We start from the raw sequence: 18297 nt of genomic DNA on the forward strand, positions 1-18297 counted from the left end.
TATTTATAAATTATTTTTTAAAAATAACCATTAAAAATATAATATTTAAAAATATTATAAATAATAATGAAAAAATAATAAGAACAACAACAAAAATGCCCCTCCTCTTTTAAAGAAAATCAAACATTTACTATAATTTGGCATTTATAACAACAAAATAAAACAACAAAACTAAAATTAAAAAAACAAAACATATGTTTGCATAAAAAAGAAAACAAAAAAATTATATTCATAAAATTATATTCATAACGAAAAACCAAAATTAAAAAAAAAATAAAAATAAAAAAAATAAATATTAAGAACTTTTTTATTACTGACTTAAACATTCAGCCGCTTTATTTAAGATAAAAAACAAAAAAAAAAAAAAAACCGAAACATTTTGAATTTAACTGAAAGAACGCGTAATGTTTTTTTCTTTGTTAAAAAAGCTAAGAGATTTGTAAATACGTATTAAAAACTAATAGTTAAATTATTTATATATAAATTAAATGAAACAACAAAATATTAATAAAATTTTATTTCTTTATTCCAAAAAAAAAAAAATTGATTTTTTAACAAAAAAAGAAAAAAATTAAACAACAACAAAAAAAATAGAAAATTAAACCAACCAAGATTATACGTTCAGTCGTTTTTGAGATCATATCCACCGCTAAGCAACGAAAAAGTTAAACTTTGCCCGAGGTATGGACTCGATACCGTGATTAAGTACTTACTTCAAAAGTTTTCACAGGCAATTAAAGCCCAATAGTGGTCCGTTAGTTCTTACGGTTTTAAGCTAAGCCTTCACTTTTACTACAGATTTTTAGAGATTTTACTTTGCCGCTTTACCACAAGCCGCTTGGAACGAACCACAAAATTAAAGAGATTCGAGCATTTCGCTTGTCACAATATCTAGCCTCAAGGCCTTTTATGCCAAATTAGTAAAAAATCATATGTGTGTGTGTGTGTGTGTGTGTGTGTGTAAAATGATAAATAGTCAATATATATGCCTCCATGTCCGTACAAATGTGTGTCGGTATGCCAACATATGAATGTAAAAAGCCCACAAGCACACCGCATTCTAACGCTCCTTCACAACGTTATTTTGGTCTGAAATTTGTTGCTGTAACCGAAATACTTTGTCTTATTAAATGTTTTCAAAGGCAGACTATACATTCCTATACGTAGAGCGCAACACGGTACAGGGCGCTAAACCCTTTGAGAAGCGCACTCGTTAGATGCGTGAAATACGATAATGCGTACGAAGTCTACACATACAAATTGCAATAATATTTTCCTACTCGGTAGCTCTCCCTCTCTCACTCTCTCTCTCTTCAAACTTTCTAGGCGCATTCGTTTTTGAGGATGCTTCGACGCTGGGACGCTTTATCAAAATGTGCGTACGAAACAATGAAATGATGATGTTCGTGTAAATGTCACCGTCAACACGCAACTGCCTTTCGTTTAATCGTATGAGAAGAGGTAGCATATCGGAAATATGTCAAGGATACTCTTCTTGCCATTCTTCGATGCAATTGTAAGGGGTAAGATCGTCTTGTGCTTGTTTCTTTAAATTTATTCAAAAAAAAAATCTAAATAATAAAAGTCTTAAGGTACATAAAATATATAGTTTTCAGATTTTGGAAAATACCATTCTTCGATCTTTCATAGTTTGCAATGAGCAAAAAAACGTCCAGATTTTTATTTAAAGAAACGGAGTTACGTTCAGTTTACGTTTAATTGGGGGCTTGTGTTCTGTCCAATTTGACCCATTTTCAATGCCAACGTGCGTGCATAAAGTTTCAAAATTTCAATCAAATTTGAAGTCGAGTTCATCATTTTCCCTACTAGGAGAGTTTCAACAATACGCACGCCCTACATCAATTCGCTTCGTTCGTTTTCGTAATAGTACATGAAAAATTACACATTGGTTTCATGCAAAGGCAGACTTTCCATGAGAGCACGCGTATGGGAGCATAGCACGTTATCAAACTTAATTTACTTCCCAAAACTTCCGTTATTTTTCAATTTCTGTGATAGAAAACTAGAAATCAGGCTTCCTCTCCCTTTTGTATTCATTATTACCCTTATTATTACGTTAGGGTCTAACAAACCGACCTATCTGGTCCAAATTACCTGCCGTTAATTTTTTTTTTTCTTTGTGTTAATCCGCTAACGAAAAATCAAAATTTTAATTTATTTCTGAAGGTCTTATTACTTACAAGACGAGAAGAATAGACTTAACTCGCCCAAATTTGAGAAGGTTGATTTGTTTGTCGATTATGGTCCAATTTGCACCATTAGATATTAAAAATTACATCTTTTTATCGCGTAAAGATTCATTGTTTGTAGGACCTGTTAAATGAGAGGAAGTTTGCAAAAATTGAACGAGCCAGAAGGAGTCATATATATATTTTTCCACGTCCATATATTATTAGAGAACAAGTTCTGTCGAAAAAGTGTTAAAATTTGTCACTTTTTTCCTTATAACGACTGTGAAAAATAAGGCGTTATATGGCGAGTGGTCGAAAAAGTGGATCGATCTGAACCATTTTCAATAGCATTCGGCTTGGAGTGTACAAAATTTTATTAAAATATTTTAAAACCTGAGTCCCATAGGTTGAACACATGAAAGCAAGAGGGACGCACAGGCACATAAGTTTATATCCTATCTATATGTATATAAAAAGAAGTGAATCTCTGTGAATAGTCCTTATGTTCTGTTGCATACATCCGCACTAACTTAATGTACTCTCGTATATACCGCAAGTGGTGTAGAATATAAAGAGAAAAGTAAATCACAATTATTTCTAATATGTTGGCGAAGCGAACAGGTTATTACAATTTATTTTGCTTTTTATATAAGTTATATAAATTGCTGGCTGCGAGAATGGCTCGGTAAGCGAAATTCAACTGTATATACTATTGGGACATGTGTAAACATGCTTCTGAATGAATTGTTTACCCCAATCTTGGAATGGAAAAGTTGCCGCAAACAAGATATTATGTATTGTAAGTTTCAGCAGGGGGTTGAAAAATCGGAATAAAAAATATTAGTTCTCACGACCCCCGATGTACATGATACAGATGTGAATGCGTTTAAGGATACCCGATGTATGTACAGGAAAAAATAACCTCGAGACTAATGCGTCAATACAAATTTTTTTCTGATCTTCTTCTGAGGACATCGCCGCAAAGGGAATTAGTCGTATAATTCGAAAATGTGAACTTATCATAACAGTACCAATATAATGAACGTAATGTGTTCGTCTTGTTAAGAAAAATTATATATATGTATATATTCACTTTCTTCTTGAATTGAAGTCTGATTGTTTAACCGTAGCATTGTACGAAGTAAGTACGAAATGTAGGCGCTGTATCCGTACATAGTCGAAAATTTGTATTTTTGAATTTGACTATGAACGAATACGTATATGAACACTCACTATGCCATAAGCGGGGAGTACTATAATTTTTAAAGTTTTTCATTCGGTTTAAAGTATAAGATAAACATGTGCATTGCAAGAAACCTTTTCGATATCATCGCTTCATTAACAAACAAGTATGTTATCGTGATATCGAATTTTTTACGTCACCTGCTATTGCTGTTTATTGTCTATATTGAGATATAATATTTTAATTTGCTAGACTAACAGCCCAGAGCAACGTCCACAACTAAGCTGCTTTAAAAGGAGGCAAAGCTTACCCTTCTGCACTGTCGATTGCAATATGAAAGTATAGTAAGCTTTTTATTTTCATGTTGAGATAGTATGGGGAAAATTATTTTTAGTTTGGCAGTCAAAATTCATGACCTTTTTATATAAGAGACGATTTCTTTCTTATACCAATCATCAAGAGACCCATTATTTTTAGTAAAAATAGTATGCCTCCGGCATCATATAAAACATGCACTACGACCAGTAGTTGAGATCAATTTGTACATTATACAAAACTTAGCCGACCTTTTTTCCGACAATCTTTTTCCTTTTTTTTTGATGTCAACAAACAAACGTAAATGGATAGAAGTTGGGACACGTTCTCAAGAGTAAATTTAAAAATGTATTTGATCGGGATAAAAAAGTGGTTAAAAACCGCTTAAGAAATTTTGACTCTTACTGCTACGACTGCCGCAACTACTGCCACTACTACTGTTACTACTGCTACTACTACTGCCACTACTACTACTACTACTACTACTACTACTGCTACTACTACCACTACTATTGCTACTATTACTACTACTGCTGCTCCTGCTACTACAACTTCTGCTATTAGTACTACTACTACTATTACTCCTACTGATATTACTACCACTTCTACAACTGCTACTACTACTGCTGTTACTACTGCTGTTACTACTAGTACTACTGCTACTGCTACTACTACTGCTACTACTAGCACTAACTATTACTACTACTGGTGCTACTACGGCTACTACTACCACTATTACTGCTACTGCTACTAACTACAATTGATTCTTAAGTATTAAGAAGCTCAAATTTAACAAATCTCCATTTGACTTATTGAAACTATTATGATTTTAGTCAAGCGGTAAAAATTTTTGCGATTCCAATCTGCTTTGAAAATTTTTTTGGGCTCGCGGAGTTCGGGTAATGAGGAACAACTTCTCTTAAACGATCCTACTACTTCAAATCGTATTCATTCTGTGTTCACTTTACTTATATGAAGTTCTGTGACACCTCTGAAGAATGTGAAAGTGTTTTCCACGTTGTAAGAAATGATATTTATCTATCCATAAGTTCTGTTGAATAGTTGAACAATGGAAACAGTATTAATAAATCAATAGAGTCAGGAGTATCGAATCGGATGCTACTTGTGAAAATTAAGGAACGGTATGAAAATGTTCAGCTTAAAAATTTTAAATCTTGACGATTTTCTCAAACCCCTAAAAATCCTAAGGCTCAAGAATGTAGTAGCACCAGAACTGGTTGTCTGATACCAATGTTTGATCATAATTACGATAATTTGTAGTTCGTCGATTATATATTGTTTGGCTACATTATTTAAAGGACGGTTATGTTGTATTGAGGCAGTCGCTGACATTGCAAAGGTACGAAAGTTGTGAAAAAGATCAGAGCAACTGTCTTCAAGCTTCTCATTTTTAAAAGAATCTTTTCAAAAACTATTTTCGTATCGTTGAATTGTTTTTTGAAAAAGCAAAAAATTATTTACAACAATTTTTTGTCAAATTATTTCGAACTATGGAAATGATGAGACTTTCGCTCATCCGGCCCAGCAGCGGTGGATATCAAAATGAAATTCGACTCAGGTCGAATAGGTATAAAAATAAATACATTTTCATTCCTTTTAAATGAAAATCCGTAGAGGAAAACCACAACAAAACGAAGAATAAAAAAAAAGAAGAAAAGCAAAACTCATATAAAGCAAATCGTATGTAAAACCAAAAATAAAAGTTAATTTTCTTAATGCAATAAAATCGAGACCGTTTATCTACTATTATATAATATGTATAATAGGTTGTTATATTATTTTAATTTTCCAATTTGCTGTTAGTTTGTTTGCGTTTTTATGGTTTCCTTTGATTCTCTTTTTCATTATTCATCACGATAAACCACGTACAAGTTGGAAGTAATATTTGAACTTAGGGAGAAACAATATAACAGAAAATACTCTATTAGCAACAACAACAAGAGCAAGAACGAATTGTCCATATCACAATTTGCATATATGTATACTTGGAAGAAAATATCATTTAATTAATTATTATTGTTATAAGTAAAAAACAACAAAAAAAAAAAAAAACAAAAAGAAAGGAGCAAAACAACAAATTTAACAAGATTTTTTTTTTTTTTCAAATATATGAGAACATAAAATCAAGTTTTTAAAATCTTATTATTTTTTTGGAGTATCAGGTATCAGAGTCATTTAAACACACGTGGTAACATAATTCATCAAATTATTCAAGCAACGGCTGCAATCAAAGTAATTGTCATGACAGGTTTAGGTTAGTTGAAGAGTTATTTTAAACTTGAGGGATTAAGAAAAAACTCGCTCTTAGTTTGGTTACTTTTTATTCATAGTTCACCGGTATGTTGTTTGCTGGTGTTTATGGAACTGCGATGAAGTTTTCTAGCTTTCTTTCTTTTTCATCCCGGAATAATTTTCAGAGCTATTTGTAGAGGTTCAAGCAAAAATCAACGAATATTAATAGCAGCAGGTATCCTATCTAAACGCTGAGTCGTAAAAATGCGTAAGGATAGGCAATAACTGCTCCCAATAAAACCATAAAAATGAGAACGTTTACTAAACTCTGGCATGCAAACCTTCTATAAGCAAAGTTTTCGACAAAAAAATCCTTTCAAAAGTATGCAAAATATGCATATTTGTACCTACGTACATGGTTATACGTATAGGTTATGTTAGTGTACACACAATTTTCTATCCTGCACTAAAATCACTCACTTTTTGATTAATATAAAGCTCAATAATTATCGTCCTACAGATGATGACCAACGTATTCGCATAACACTTCAATTTATTTATATCTATTTAGTTTGAGTTTTACTAAATATTTATTATTAACATCCACATACAACCACAAAATAATCTGAATCCTATGCAATATAGAACCATCTTGTTGATTGCTGCCAACATTGGTTGCGTGTAAATAATGCGGCACGTATGTATTGCGCAGGTTATGTCCAAGTCTTGTAGGTGATGTTTCGGTGTATTTGTGCTGCGACGCTTAAAACAAGCGGTCGACGAAAGCTGCTTATCTCTTAGATTTCGAAAGACGGCAAATTGTAGCTGCTCTGTTAGCGAGAGCGTCTGTAACGAAAACAACTGAACTGTTCGACGCTTGAGAAGCGACATTATCGCCGATAATGACAGCATCCACCAAATGTGATTAAATCTCATCGGCGAAGAGGAATATAAGAAAAACCCTAAAGACAACTGACAAAGACTTATGAACATTACAAAGGATGAGGACAGCCAACATAAAACGCAGGCTAGGAAGGTAGTGTTCATGAATGGGCTGCAAATTGCGAAAGTTGCGTAAAAAATGATGCTACAAACATAAAACTTGGACATTTGATGATTGAGGAGATTTGGTATAGTCCGATGAATCATTGTTCACATTGTGGCGTGAAAACGTCCGAAGTTTATGTACGGAGAGCTGTAAAACACGCCTGCGATTCGGGCTGCATGCAGTGAAGCCTGGGGGAAGTTCGCTGATGATTTTTGTGGTTGTATGGCGGCTGTAATAGTATTCAGCTAGTCCTTTCTTTTAGGTCACTGGCGACATTACTGCGAACGAATGTCTCGACATTCTCAGTTCTTACTATGGTTAGCCTGGCTGTCAAACACAGCCATATTCCAAAACGATAATGCTCGCATACGCACCCCCGAAAAGTTGCAGCCTCGGTTTGAGGTGCGTCAGAATATCATGAAATGTCTTTCGTAGCTAGCATATTGTGGTACACGAATGGTACAACATACTATTGGAAACTATTCGGAAATTCCACGAAAAATTGCAGCCTTTTTACAAAGAAATGCATACATTTTGTATATGTCACTTGTCAACATCATTTTGTTCATCCTGTGGATAACTAAATAAAATACAAATCCAAAAATTATTTTTTATTTCTTTTTGATGGAAAAGTATCTATAGTTGCATATGTTTTAAGCGAAGACGAGAAGAATTGCTGGAACTTGCTTTATATGTGAAGACACACTGAAAGCGTAGATTGCCACAGTACACTTACACTTTAAACTAATTAGACTAAAAGACTATCAGGAATGAATATATGATTTCCTATTTTCAGTACAGAAAATATAAGTTCATTGTATGAAAATAATAAATAAAGAGATTTTATCCAAAGTGTTATCCATCGTTAACGCTACTCATTTTTCCAACCTGCCGTGCCAAAAAAACTATTGTCCTCTTGAGACAAATCAATCATCGACCCATTGATAAATAAATTGCGTGGTTTCACATTCTTAAGTTGAGTAATTTCGCTATTGTGTCGTTAGTCGGGTAAGCTGCGCAGATGGAAGAACGAATGTAATGTCTAGATGTTTAGAGGTTTTGTTGCGAACGGTTTAGGTAGCAGGTCTTCTGTGTACACAAATCGCACCTATTTCTTCAACATCACACCTTATTCCATCGATCATGGAATGTTTGTGCTAAATTTTAGCGATCCACCTTGATTTTTGCAACTGTGGCATGTTGGCAATAAACAAGGAATCAAAGCGACCCCTTTTGATAGCTGTAGATATATGTCATCGACATCTCGAAAACTAGGCTAGGTAGGAACAAAATGATCACAGGTTTTTAAAGGTCTTGTTACGTAATTAAAAGTCATCAAGAACATACTTTATAACCCTTTGTTTTAAGATCCAAAAATTAAAATAGGGCAAAATGACGTACGCGGTAGTTCTAGTGTTAACACATAAAAAGTATTTTGTAATTCTTATTTAGCGAAGACAACACCCTTTGAAAAGTTTCCAAACTTTGGGAAAATTTTGGAAAATTTGGGAAATTGTTGCTCGAATTTAGTTCAAACGTCTGTAGACGAAAGAGAATCGCTATTAACATTGAATTCAGTAGTCAATGTTGTTTTACATAAAAAGAAATGCAAAGAAATTTGACATTTGTGATTTGAAGTCGCGACAATTGAGTTGTTAATCGCGATCCTTTGCCTACTCGGCTACTCATTCGGATAAAAAGATTCATAAAAGTCTTACTCACGTAACACCCTTAGACCACTTATGTACATACGTTTTTTCGCCCATCCATTAGTTCAACGCATTGGAACCTTTTAAAGAGGCGATAATTAAGATAAAAATTTTTTTGATTTTGTCTTGGCAGACCAAATAAAATGTTGCATAGGAAATGCTTACGAAAACCATGTTGTCAATAACTCCCTTTCTGCCGCAGATATAGAATTCAAAATTTCGTTTATATTTGTTGCGTGATATGAATAGCTGACGCTCCGATACTTAACAGGACACTTTGTAAATTTTGGTATAATGATTGCAGATAGTAAATATCTAACCAGTTTTTTTATCCCATTATGCAGAAAGTATATTAAATTTGCCAAATATTAATAATGCCTAGAAATATGCAACGCTAACGCAATAAGCTAGCGGCCAACGTAAATACCGGCTTAGCTATATTTTTACGTTACTGTCTGGATTCCTCAAACATTTTCCGGTCATTTTATTTTCATCAAATTTATAGTTTATAGGTGAGAATGGTATTATTTTGTTTCCATTTTCTAATCTAAGTGCATCTTGGCAAATAACGAATGTGATAAACTATTCACAATTTTTATTATATTATAATACTCGATGCTTATAAACGTAAAGCTCAAATTAATATACCTCCAATTGGTGAAAGTGAGCACAAAAACGATACACAACAAAAATAGGCTTTTGTTTACATTTACGAGAACAATTTTTTTTTCTCTTTCTTAAATACATACGCTTTGCAAACGTTTCAATTCCAGTAGTACAGCTGATGCGAAAGATAAGCAACTCCGGCGCAGCTATTGATTTTGATAATAGACGGTACCTTATGTTTAAAAAAAAAAAAAAAAAAAAAAAACGCAAGAAACGAAACAGCTTGCACTCGCATAGTGAAAGCACACGCAGACGTAAGTTTTAAGTGCATAATATGAGCTTGTAGAAAGAACACGCAATCAAACCAAAAATAAAAAAAATAAAAATATAACAAAAAAGAGTGTATAAAAATTTGAAAAATAAAAACAAGCGAATATGTAATAGAAAGGGATTCGGTAAAAATTAAAACGGAATAACAAATTAAAATAATATAAAAAAAAAAAAAAAAATGAAAAAAATACAATATTTACTAAGCATATAAAATCATATATGCTATATATATATATATATATATATATATATAAATATATATATATACTTATATGCATATTACTGCATATATATGCATGTATTCGTTTGTTTGTGTATTGAAATATATATGAATAAATTCATCAAATATTACATCGAATAATTAGAAAACATTTAAATTTCTAGACTGCTTGCTGCCAACCCTTCGAACTGATATCTGACTAAAGTTTCTACTTAATCAATATGGAGATAAATTTTTCAATATTAATTTTATTAAGTTTTATATTTATGGCAATGGGAGCAGTTTTAATGTTGCTATTACAATATTATGTGTATGTAAAGCTATCCTTGTTACCCGAACAAACGAGCGAGCAAAAGGACATCAATGCCAAGTACTCGTTACCCTCGGTTAGTTTTTATATATATATTTCCTGAAAGGGGTTTTTAATTACAATTTTGAATGTGTTTATCATAGTTGCACTAATAACATTAAAAATTATATATGAAAAATAAATAAAAAAAAAAATAATAAAAATATTCTTCTTTGATTGATTACTTACTTCAAAGGTTCTAAATGAGACAGCACGTCAACTGAGTCAGCCGTTGACTCCAACACCCGCTAATGTTAGCCCGACGGCGAGCCCGCAGCAACGTCAAACAGATACAACGTCATTGGTTTCGTTAAATTTTGTTATGCAGTTTTTGTTTCATGAACTGAAAAATTCGAATCGCGTGAGAAAATGGTTTTATCGCAAACTTTCTTTGGAATTGGACGAATTGATAGCCAAAACAACTACTGGGAAATTGTTTGATAAATTAACAGTAAGTGTATATATGTGAATATATATATATATATATATATATATATAATTAAAAAACAACAACAAATATTGCACACACCCACCTAAGAAAATCTAGGTTAATAATAACAATGTTGTTACAAAAACAATATTATGCTAATATAGGAGACTCGGTTCTACCTTTTACATTATGTCGTATGCTTCCACAAAGAAAATACATGGCTTTGTGTTAAGCTGTCTAATTACGCTACTGTATGTCATCTCCTTTCGTCAACAATACAAAAACTATATATATGTATATGTTCTTCTTCTACGTAAGTGCAATTATCTATTAAGTAGGTACCTAATTAACTGACAAGTAGTTGTTTTCGTTATTGTTGATAATGGTTGGCGTTGCAAAAATTGTGTACAGTGTACAGTGTACAAACAGGTGTTATAAGATTTTTACTCGTTGTCACAGTAGGTTTACGCCGATTAAGTTTACAAATGCTTTCCGCCAACAACTTGCCGCTAACAACAATATAAAAGACGCTGTCTTTAAAAGTGCATAAATAAGAGTTTTCGTTGCTTATTCTACATTTCGAAATATTATAATTATATATTTATTGCAGATTAAAGAACTTGAATTGGGCGATCAATTCCCCGAAATTAAAACCTTAAGGGTTCATAACGTTCAGCTGGATGAAAATGGTGGTAGAATTGAAAATTTGGACCTATTACTTGAGATTCACTATAAAGGTAATTTTCGTACCTCCATCGATGCGGACATGGTACTGGCTAAGAAGGGCTCTTTAACGCTTAAAGGTAAATTTATAAAGTGACATAAGTGACATAAGTGAATTCTTATTTCGTTCATTAGCATCAATATTAAAGATGATGTAAAATCGTTTAGCCAACTTTCGTTATAAAGCATGAATCGGACAAGTTCGCGAGAGAAAAAAAAAAAACATTTTTTCTGTATATAAAAAATAATGTATAAGCAACATTTTTTGTATATCTTATCTGGTAAAAGCGCTTGAAAAACGAATATCTATCCTTAAGTGTTATGACGGCGTACGCCGCATATATATTTCGTATCTATTAATTCCAACAATGTTTGTGTTTCTTTGCTTCCAGTTAAGCAATTATCTGGCTTAGCTCGTTTGCAATTTACGCGTAATCCCTATACACATTGGTCTTTAAGTTTTCTGGGTGATCCCGAATTGGATATTGATGTAGAATCAAAATACCAAGGCAGGCAAATGCAATCCAATATTACAAGTTTAATATCGAATCAAATACGTAAAGCTGTACGCCGCAAGCATACTTTGCCGAATTATAAATTGCGATATAAACCATTTTTCCATAAAACGCCCGACGAAGAGGTCTGTGAGGGAGATATACAACCGAATGGCATGTTGCAGGTAAAAGTATCCGAAATATCAAGATTAATGTGTCCGCCACATTTGAGTGATATTTATTGCACATTAACGATGGCATCATTGGCATTTGTGGAAGCTCATCAAGAGGACGATCGTCACGTAATGGTATCGTTGAATGTCGAGATACATAAGGCTAAAAATCAGCAAATAGGTATAATATTTAAACAAACATCGGCTGAGATTGTGGAAATTGAGGCGGTTTTACCTAATACGCCTGCTTTTAAGTCAAACTTAAAAGTGGGCGACATACTGGTAGCCATCGAAGGTAAACGTGTATCCACTATACAGCAAATTGCCAAAGTTATAAAGGCCATGCAAACTAATGTCTTTAGTTTACGTATTGATCGCGTAATACCCGGAATTATACGTAATGACGCAATACTAGAAGATTTAGATTTATACGAAGATCTGGGCGATATACGGGTAGGGTATACTCATCATCCTGCGAAGTCGAGCGAGACAGAAGTTAATCAAAAAGTTGCTCAAGTTCGTACGAATATCGTGGATAAGGGAACGTCTAGTGAATCCAGTTTAAATAACACACCCACCAGTTCTCCGAAGAAAACTAAATTGATAGCGAAAGCCCTTAAGAAAACTATTAGCCGTGATTATAGTGACCAATCCAAAGATGAGGATAAGGAAAATAAGTTAAAAACTAAATCTCTTGCCAAATTAAGTACTTTAACTAAAAATCCTGCCCGAATTCTGGTCGAAAGCTTCATAAATGCTACGGGGGTCAATGATGTCGAGCATTACTTTCAACACTCAACCATCGATTGCAAATTGTCTCGCATGATCCAGATGGAAGACTTAAGTCAATTTAAATTAGACTCGATCTGTCGCTACTTGAATATATGCGTTTATGGCAAATGCGTGGGAGAAAATCAGTTATTAGGTTTCACAAACGTTCCCGTAAATCAGATATTAATCGAATGTTGTGAGACTAGTTTAAGTCAAAGCTTCAAAGTTTATGAATTAAATCCACCCATACCGCAAGATTTGTAAGCAACGGGCCCTTTATTTAAATTTGAAATTTAAATGCAAGAAGAAATTTTTGCTTTTCAGGAAAAATCATCATTTATCCTCACAATCTGGGTTTAATCCGAATCTATGCTTCGGCGATATACTGTTGGCATTTACATGGGACGGTAATCCGAATATGGCCATCAATTTGGAAACCCCGTCCAAACAATCGGGAAAAATTAAGGCTAAGTAAGATGAAAATCTGTAACTATTTAAATATAAACCGATTTGTAATAATATTTATTGTAGATCTGTAACGTCTTTGGATAAAACGGATGACAGCGGCTATTCGGATAGCATATCTTTAAAATCTATGGATACTTTGTCTGTGCAATCGCGGGCTCATAACTTTGTCCGCACTCATTTTCAACGGGCTACTCAATGTGATTTCTGCGGAAAAAAAATTTGGCTTAAAGATGCTGTTCAATGTCGCGAATGTTTTATGTCATGTCATAAAAAATGCATTAATAAATGTCAAAATGCAACAGTATGCGGCCCGGTTGATTGTTCGTCCGCTTTACAGCAAACACCAGAATTTATGGTTACCGAACCGGAAGCGTCTGAAGCGACCGCAGAATCGGAATTAAACGTGCCCTTGATACAAGAAAATTTGGAGGGTAACGCCACCACATCAGCTGCAACAGGCAATTTAGAGGTACATCGCTCAAGTTTGACCAGCTTTTTAGCACAAGGTATGAAACGTGTCAATTCCGCTAATAATCTGGCCATACCTGGCTTGGTAGCTTCATTAACTGTTGCAAGCTCTGGTGGTAGCGGTGGAACTGGTGGCACTTTAACTCCAGGATCTATAGCTAAAAGTTTACCACCAAGTCCCCAACACTCGCCATCCAGGTAACCTAGAAATTATTAAAATTGATTTAGATGCAATTTCTTATTTATGCGTTCTAGGAGAGCTTCTCTGGTAGCAGCGACCACCTCAAACACATTTGAACTGATTACACAACATTTAGAGGATTTACCTAACAATTCAAACTATTTTACGGCAGATCAGATTAGTGCTATAACTGAACATATTATCGTATTGTCTAAGGAAGAAGATCTTATGAGTTTGGCGAAAAATGCCAGTAAAAATTTGTATCCTAATCTTAAAGGCGCTGAGAGAGTGGAAAAAATTAATATATTGGTAATGAGGAATACAAGGAATATTTTGAATATTTTCGTATTATATTCTTGTTTTTTTTTTTTTTTTATTTTTTTTTTTTGTTAATTTCATCACTCATATCCGCCAGGGATTATACAAAGTAAATATATATCACGAGCGAGATAATATTTGGCAAATTAATTAGTTATGTTCTTCATTAGGAAATGTGGGAAACTACAACTTGGTTAGAAATTTTCATTCGCCCGTTAAGCAGGTGAAATTAGCATGAAACGTCGACAAATGAATCCAGAATAGCTAAGAAACCGTAATCATCTCGCTGTATTAGGCAACGTTCCTTTATTATCCTCACAGTCACTTTGCTACGGTTCATCTTCTATACTATTTTAAATGTTGTTTATAATATGTGCGTCGTTGAAGCGAATATGGTTATTTAATTTGACTCAATGTCTACCAAGCAGATATCGTGATAGAAAATTTGGTTTTTCCGTTAGATCATAGAGTTTGTTCTAAATTTCCTTGGCATTAAGTTATGTAAGATTCGAACGAGTGAACCAGGAATAAAGATGAAATTATATCTATACATGGCGGGCGTAAGCGCCTAGTTAGTAGCGTATAGAAGGATATTACGTAACTCGAACATGTTGATGCAAGTAACTGCGCAAAATATCTTAATGTGAGAATTAAGGTTTGAATAAACTTCGGTTAGACAAGCTCTTACCAGGCAATCCCTATAAATATCTCTATATCCTTACTTTAAGATGTTTAAGCTTTCAAGTCAATTAAATGTTGAGGAAGCCGAATGAACAGTTTGCATTATTTTGTTTAAATATTGAATAGCAATTACTTTCTTGAATGAAATATAACTTGGCAAGTCTCCGCAAGTGTAGGAAGAATGATGAAAGGATAACATACATGTACATTATAAACATACATTGACGGAATCCAATTAAAATCCCACATATATGAATTCCTATAAGAATCCGAAATTAACAAATCAACCAAATTAGGCGATAAATAAATGAATATATATATATATATATATATTCATTTATATATATATATATATATATATATATATATATATATATATATATATAAATTAGTATAAGTCTGAAAAGATAGTCTTTCAGTCTTAAATTCATCATGAATCTGTAATAGATAATGTTGCAAGTTTTTAAATCGAACTTATTTTAATATTTTATTAATTTTCGTATTTTTAATTATAGCTAACCAAACTACGTTTGGTGTTGGACAGCGAAACCGCTTCACATTCTAGTCTAACGACTTCAATAAAGAACGGCAGCCATGAGCACATTATAAGTGAACATTCCTCAATATCAACTAATCAAAGTAACATTTTAGGGAAATCTGAAGAGCGTATACAAGCCTTAAGTGTTATCATGTTATATTTATGTACCGGTTTACAGCATGCTCAAGGCACGCTGGCGGCGCAGTAAAAGGCAAACAAATAAGAAAAAAAAAGTCTGAAATTTCAAAAGTTTTAAGGAATTTTCAAGTAGTCATCTAAGAATTAAAAAAAAGAGGATAGAAAACAAAAAACGTTTAATCAAATTTAAAACTCATACATATAGTATTTACTATTGAATGTTAGAATGTTAAGGAAATTATATGCAAAAAACAAACAAACTAATGGGATATAAATGAGAAATTAATGCACCAAAAATGTATTTAATAATTTTTTTTTTTTTTTTTTCTTTTTCAATTAATTAATTAAATCCTGATATGCTAGTAGAGAGTAATACAAACAAGTTCAATTTGGTGTTACATATAATATAAAAATAAATTTTATTTATCGATATTATAAGGCAAACGTATTTTTAAGTAGGAACTTTGAGAGGAAAGCGATACAGTATTGAGATATTTATTTAATTTTTATTCAATCTTATATTAAAACTTTTTTAAAAGGTTTTAAACTAATTACAACTAATCTTAGAATTTTAATCGTTAAGTAATCCTTTAATAAAAACTACAAAAACAAAAAAAAAAACAAAATATATATATATATATATATAGATTAGTTATTAAAAAGTTTATCAAAGTCAAGCAGTACTTTATCTTTTGCGGGCAACGAGTGCAGAATGTCGACAACTTACTTGGAATCCTCGAAAATCGACGACAGTCGTTGGTTCACCTGAAAGATTCGTAAGAGCATCGAGTAAGAGTCGCGACCTCTGTTCACTTTAGTCGTAGGTACAAAGTGTGTTCAGTTGGTAAAGGCATTGCAACATATCAATTGGGCCGACCTTCACTAGGTTGCGGTCATCGGCTACTTATTTCTCTTTCTTTTTTGCTCTTTCCTCACTTCTTTCCAGTCGTCACCGTGTTATACGATTAGGAGACATCCACTGAATGATTGGTTAAAAAGAAACATATAATATCTATGCCTTTATATATGAGATTTTGTGTAGTATGCGAGATTTCAGAAGCCCCCCCTAAGTACCTACACTTGAGTCTCCCCTTCTTTTAAAACTTGAACATTTCTCAATTAGTATATATCTGTTAAAGGACCAGTCCACAGTGTATGAATAAGGTTAGCGTGTTGTCTAGTGAGAGAGGCACATAGAAGATGAACAATGACATATTCCTAAAAGCATTACGCGCACTTAAAGAGGCCCTCCGACCATCAATATACCATAAGTGTGTTAGAGCTTCGTCTCCCCTATATCACGAGCTCCTCAGTCACTGAACTATATTTCGTAGTAAGCAGTTAGCGGAGAGGACATTATATATTGGAGAAAAAGTTACGTAATTATAGTCGCCGTAGGACGTATTTTTCATTCTTTTCATATCGCTTGTCTGCGATGATTTTTAGCAAAGATTCGATAATAAATTTGAATAAAAAAATTCTCTTTTTTTTTTTTTAAATCGAACGATTAAATATTTTTTGCAGCTTTCGCTTTTCGAAACAGTTGCACAGGGAGGGATGGATGAATGGACGGATGTTTTACTCTCTCAGAAGATCATGTATAACGCTATTGCTTGAGTTCAACTAGCATCTCTCCCGTGTCAGTAGTTGGTGATAGTGTTTTTGTTTGGTATAAAAATCTTTTGATCTTTTAGGAGAAGACGATTAAAGCATATGTTAACGGTTGCTTTTAATAATCTAACCAACTGGCAACCGTATTCTACGTAGCGGGCATACAGTCAAGTATCATTCGTTTTCAGAATTGAAAACCACTTGCCTGGGCGAACAAAAAATTCCAGAAAACTTTTGCTAACTATCAAATGATATTCGCTTTGATGGGTGGTGTTTTCTTTTACATTAGAGCTATCGGTCAAATAATTTTTAAACTATCTGATAGTTGCACGAGCCATCGACTGACGCATTAACATCATTTTCTTCAACGAAAGATTTTCATGAGTTTATTTAAAGTTGTGAATCGCACAATATTGCTCTCAAGGCGAGCACTCTCGTAAATTTTATGGGCTGATGGGTTTTTTATGCCAGTGTGAAATATGTAGAGAAAAATGCATTAAAATAAACTCAATAGACAATGACAGCTAAAATTAAATTAATTTAAACGGAGTACGACGGAAAAAAATGATACATATATTGGGGTAATAGGTATCCAAGAGAAGGAAGATGTTAGTGGTTATACAAAAGATGATAAGTAAGTATTAGAACATTTCCTGATGTCTTTGATCATAAAGAGCGGAAGGATTGCAAAAAATGAATAAGCAAAAGATGATGCTTGAGGCGATTATTGTTTTTCTGTTTTTACATTTATTTAGTAACTTTTTACGTTTTGTTTTCATCAAGCAAACTGACAACAATATATTCTCATGTATGCATTTGCAATTGGTACAAACAATAAGAGAGAGTACACACGATGAGAGAAATCAAAACAAAAAAAAGGAAAAATAATAATAACAATAAAGAAATGCAATTTTATTGAACAAGTCACACAGTACTCAGGAAATATTGCTTTTTTTTTTTTTGTTTTTGTTGGCCAAAAGCCAAATCATATTTACGTTGCATAGCAAGCAAGCGATATGCTTGCTGTACAAAGATGTGTAAAAATACTTACATCTCTCTATATGCGTATGCAATTCAAAAAAAAAAAAGAAAATATAT

At 33.0% G+C, this 18297-nt stretch overlaps 1 protein-coding gene across 1 annotated transcript; it reads left to right on the forward strand.

Annotated features, from left to right (window-relative positions):
- Positions 1 to 9901: 9901 nt before the first annotated feature.
- On the forward strand, positions 9902 to 16171 carry LOC119643654 (PDZ domain-containing protein 8). The gene is made up of 8 exons (XM_038043042.1): positions 9902 to 10242; positions 10402 to 10656; positions 11246 to 11438; positions 11751 to 13056; positions 13121 to 13267; positions 13328 to 13930; positions 13988 to 14222; positions 15428 to 16171. Exons 1-8 carry the CDS (start codon positions 10078 to 10080, stop codon positions 15656 to 15658), a joined length of 3135 nt encoding a protein of 1044 aa, XP_037898970.1. The 5' UTR covers positions 9902 to 10077; the 3' UTR covers positions 15659 to 16171.
- The last annotated feature ends 2126 nt before the right edge of the window (positions 16172 to 18297 follow it).

The sequence above is a fragment of the Glossina fuscipes genome, unplaced genomic scaffold (assembly GCF_014805625.2).
Source record: "Glossina fuscipes isolate IAEA_lab_2018 unplaced genomic scaffold, Yale_Gfus_2 0, whole genome shotgun sequence".
NCBI classification, from domain to species: Eukaryota; Metazoa; Arthropoda; class Insecta; order Diptera; family Glossinidae; genus Glossina; species Glossina fuscipes.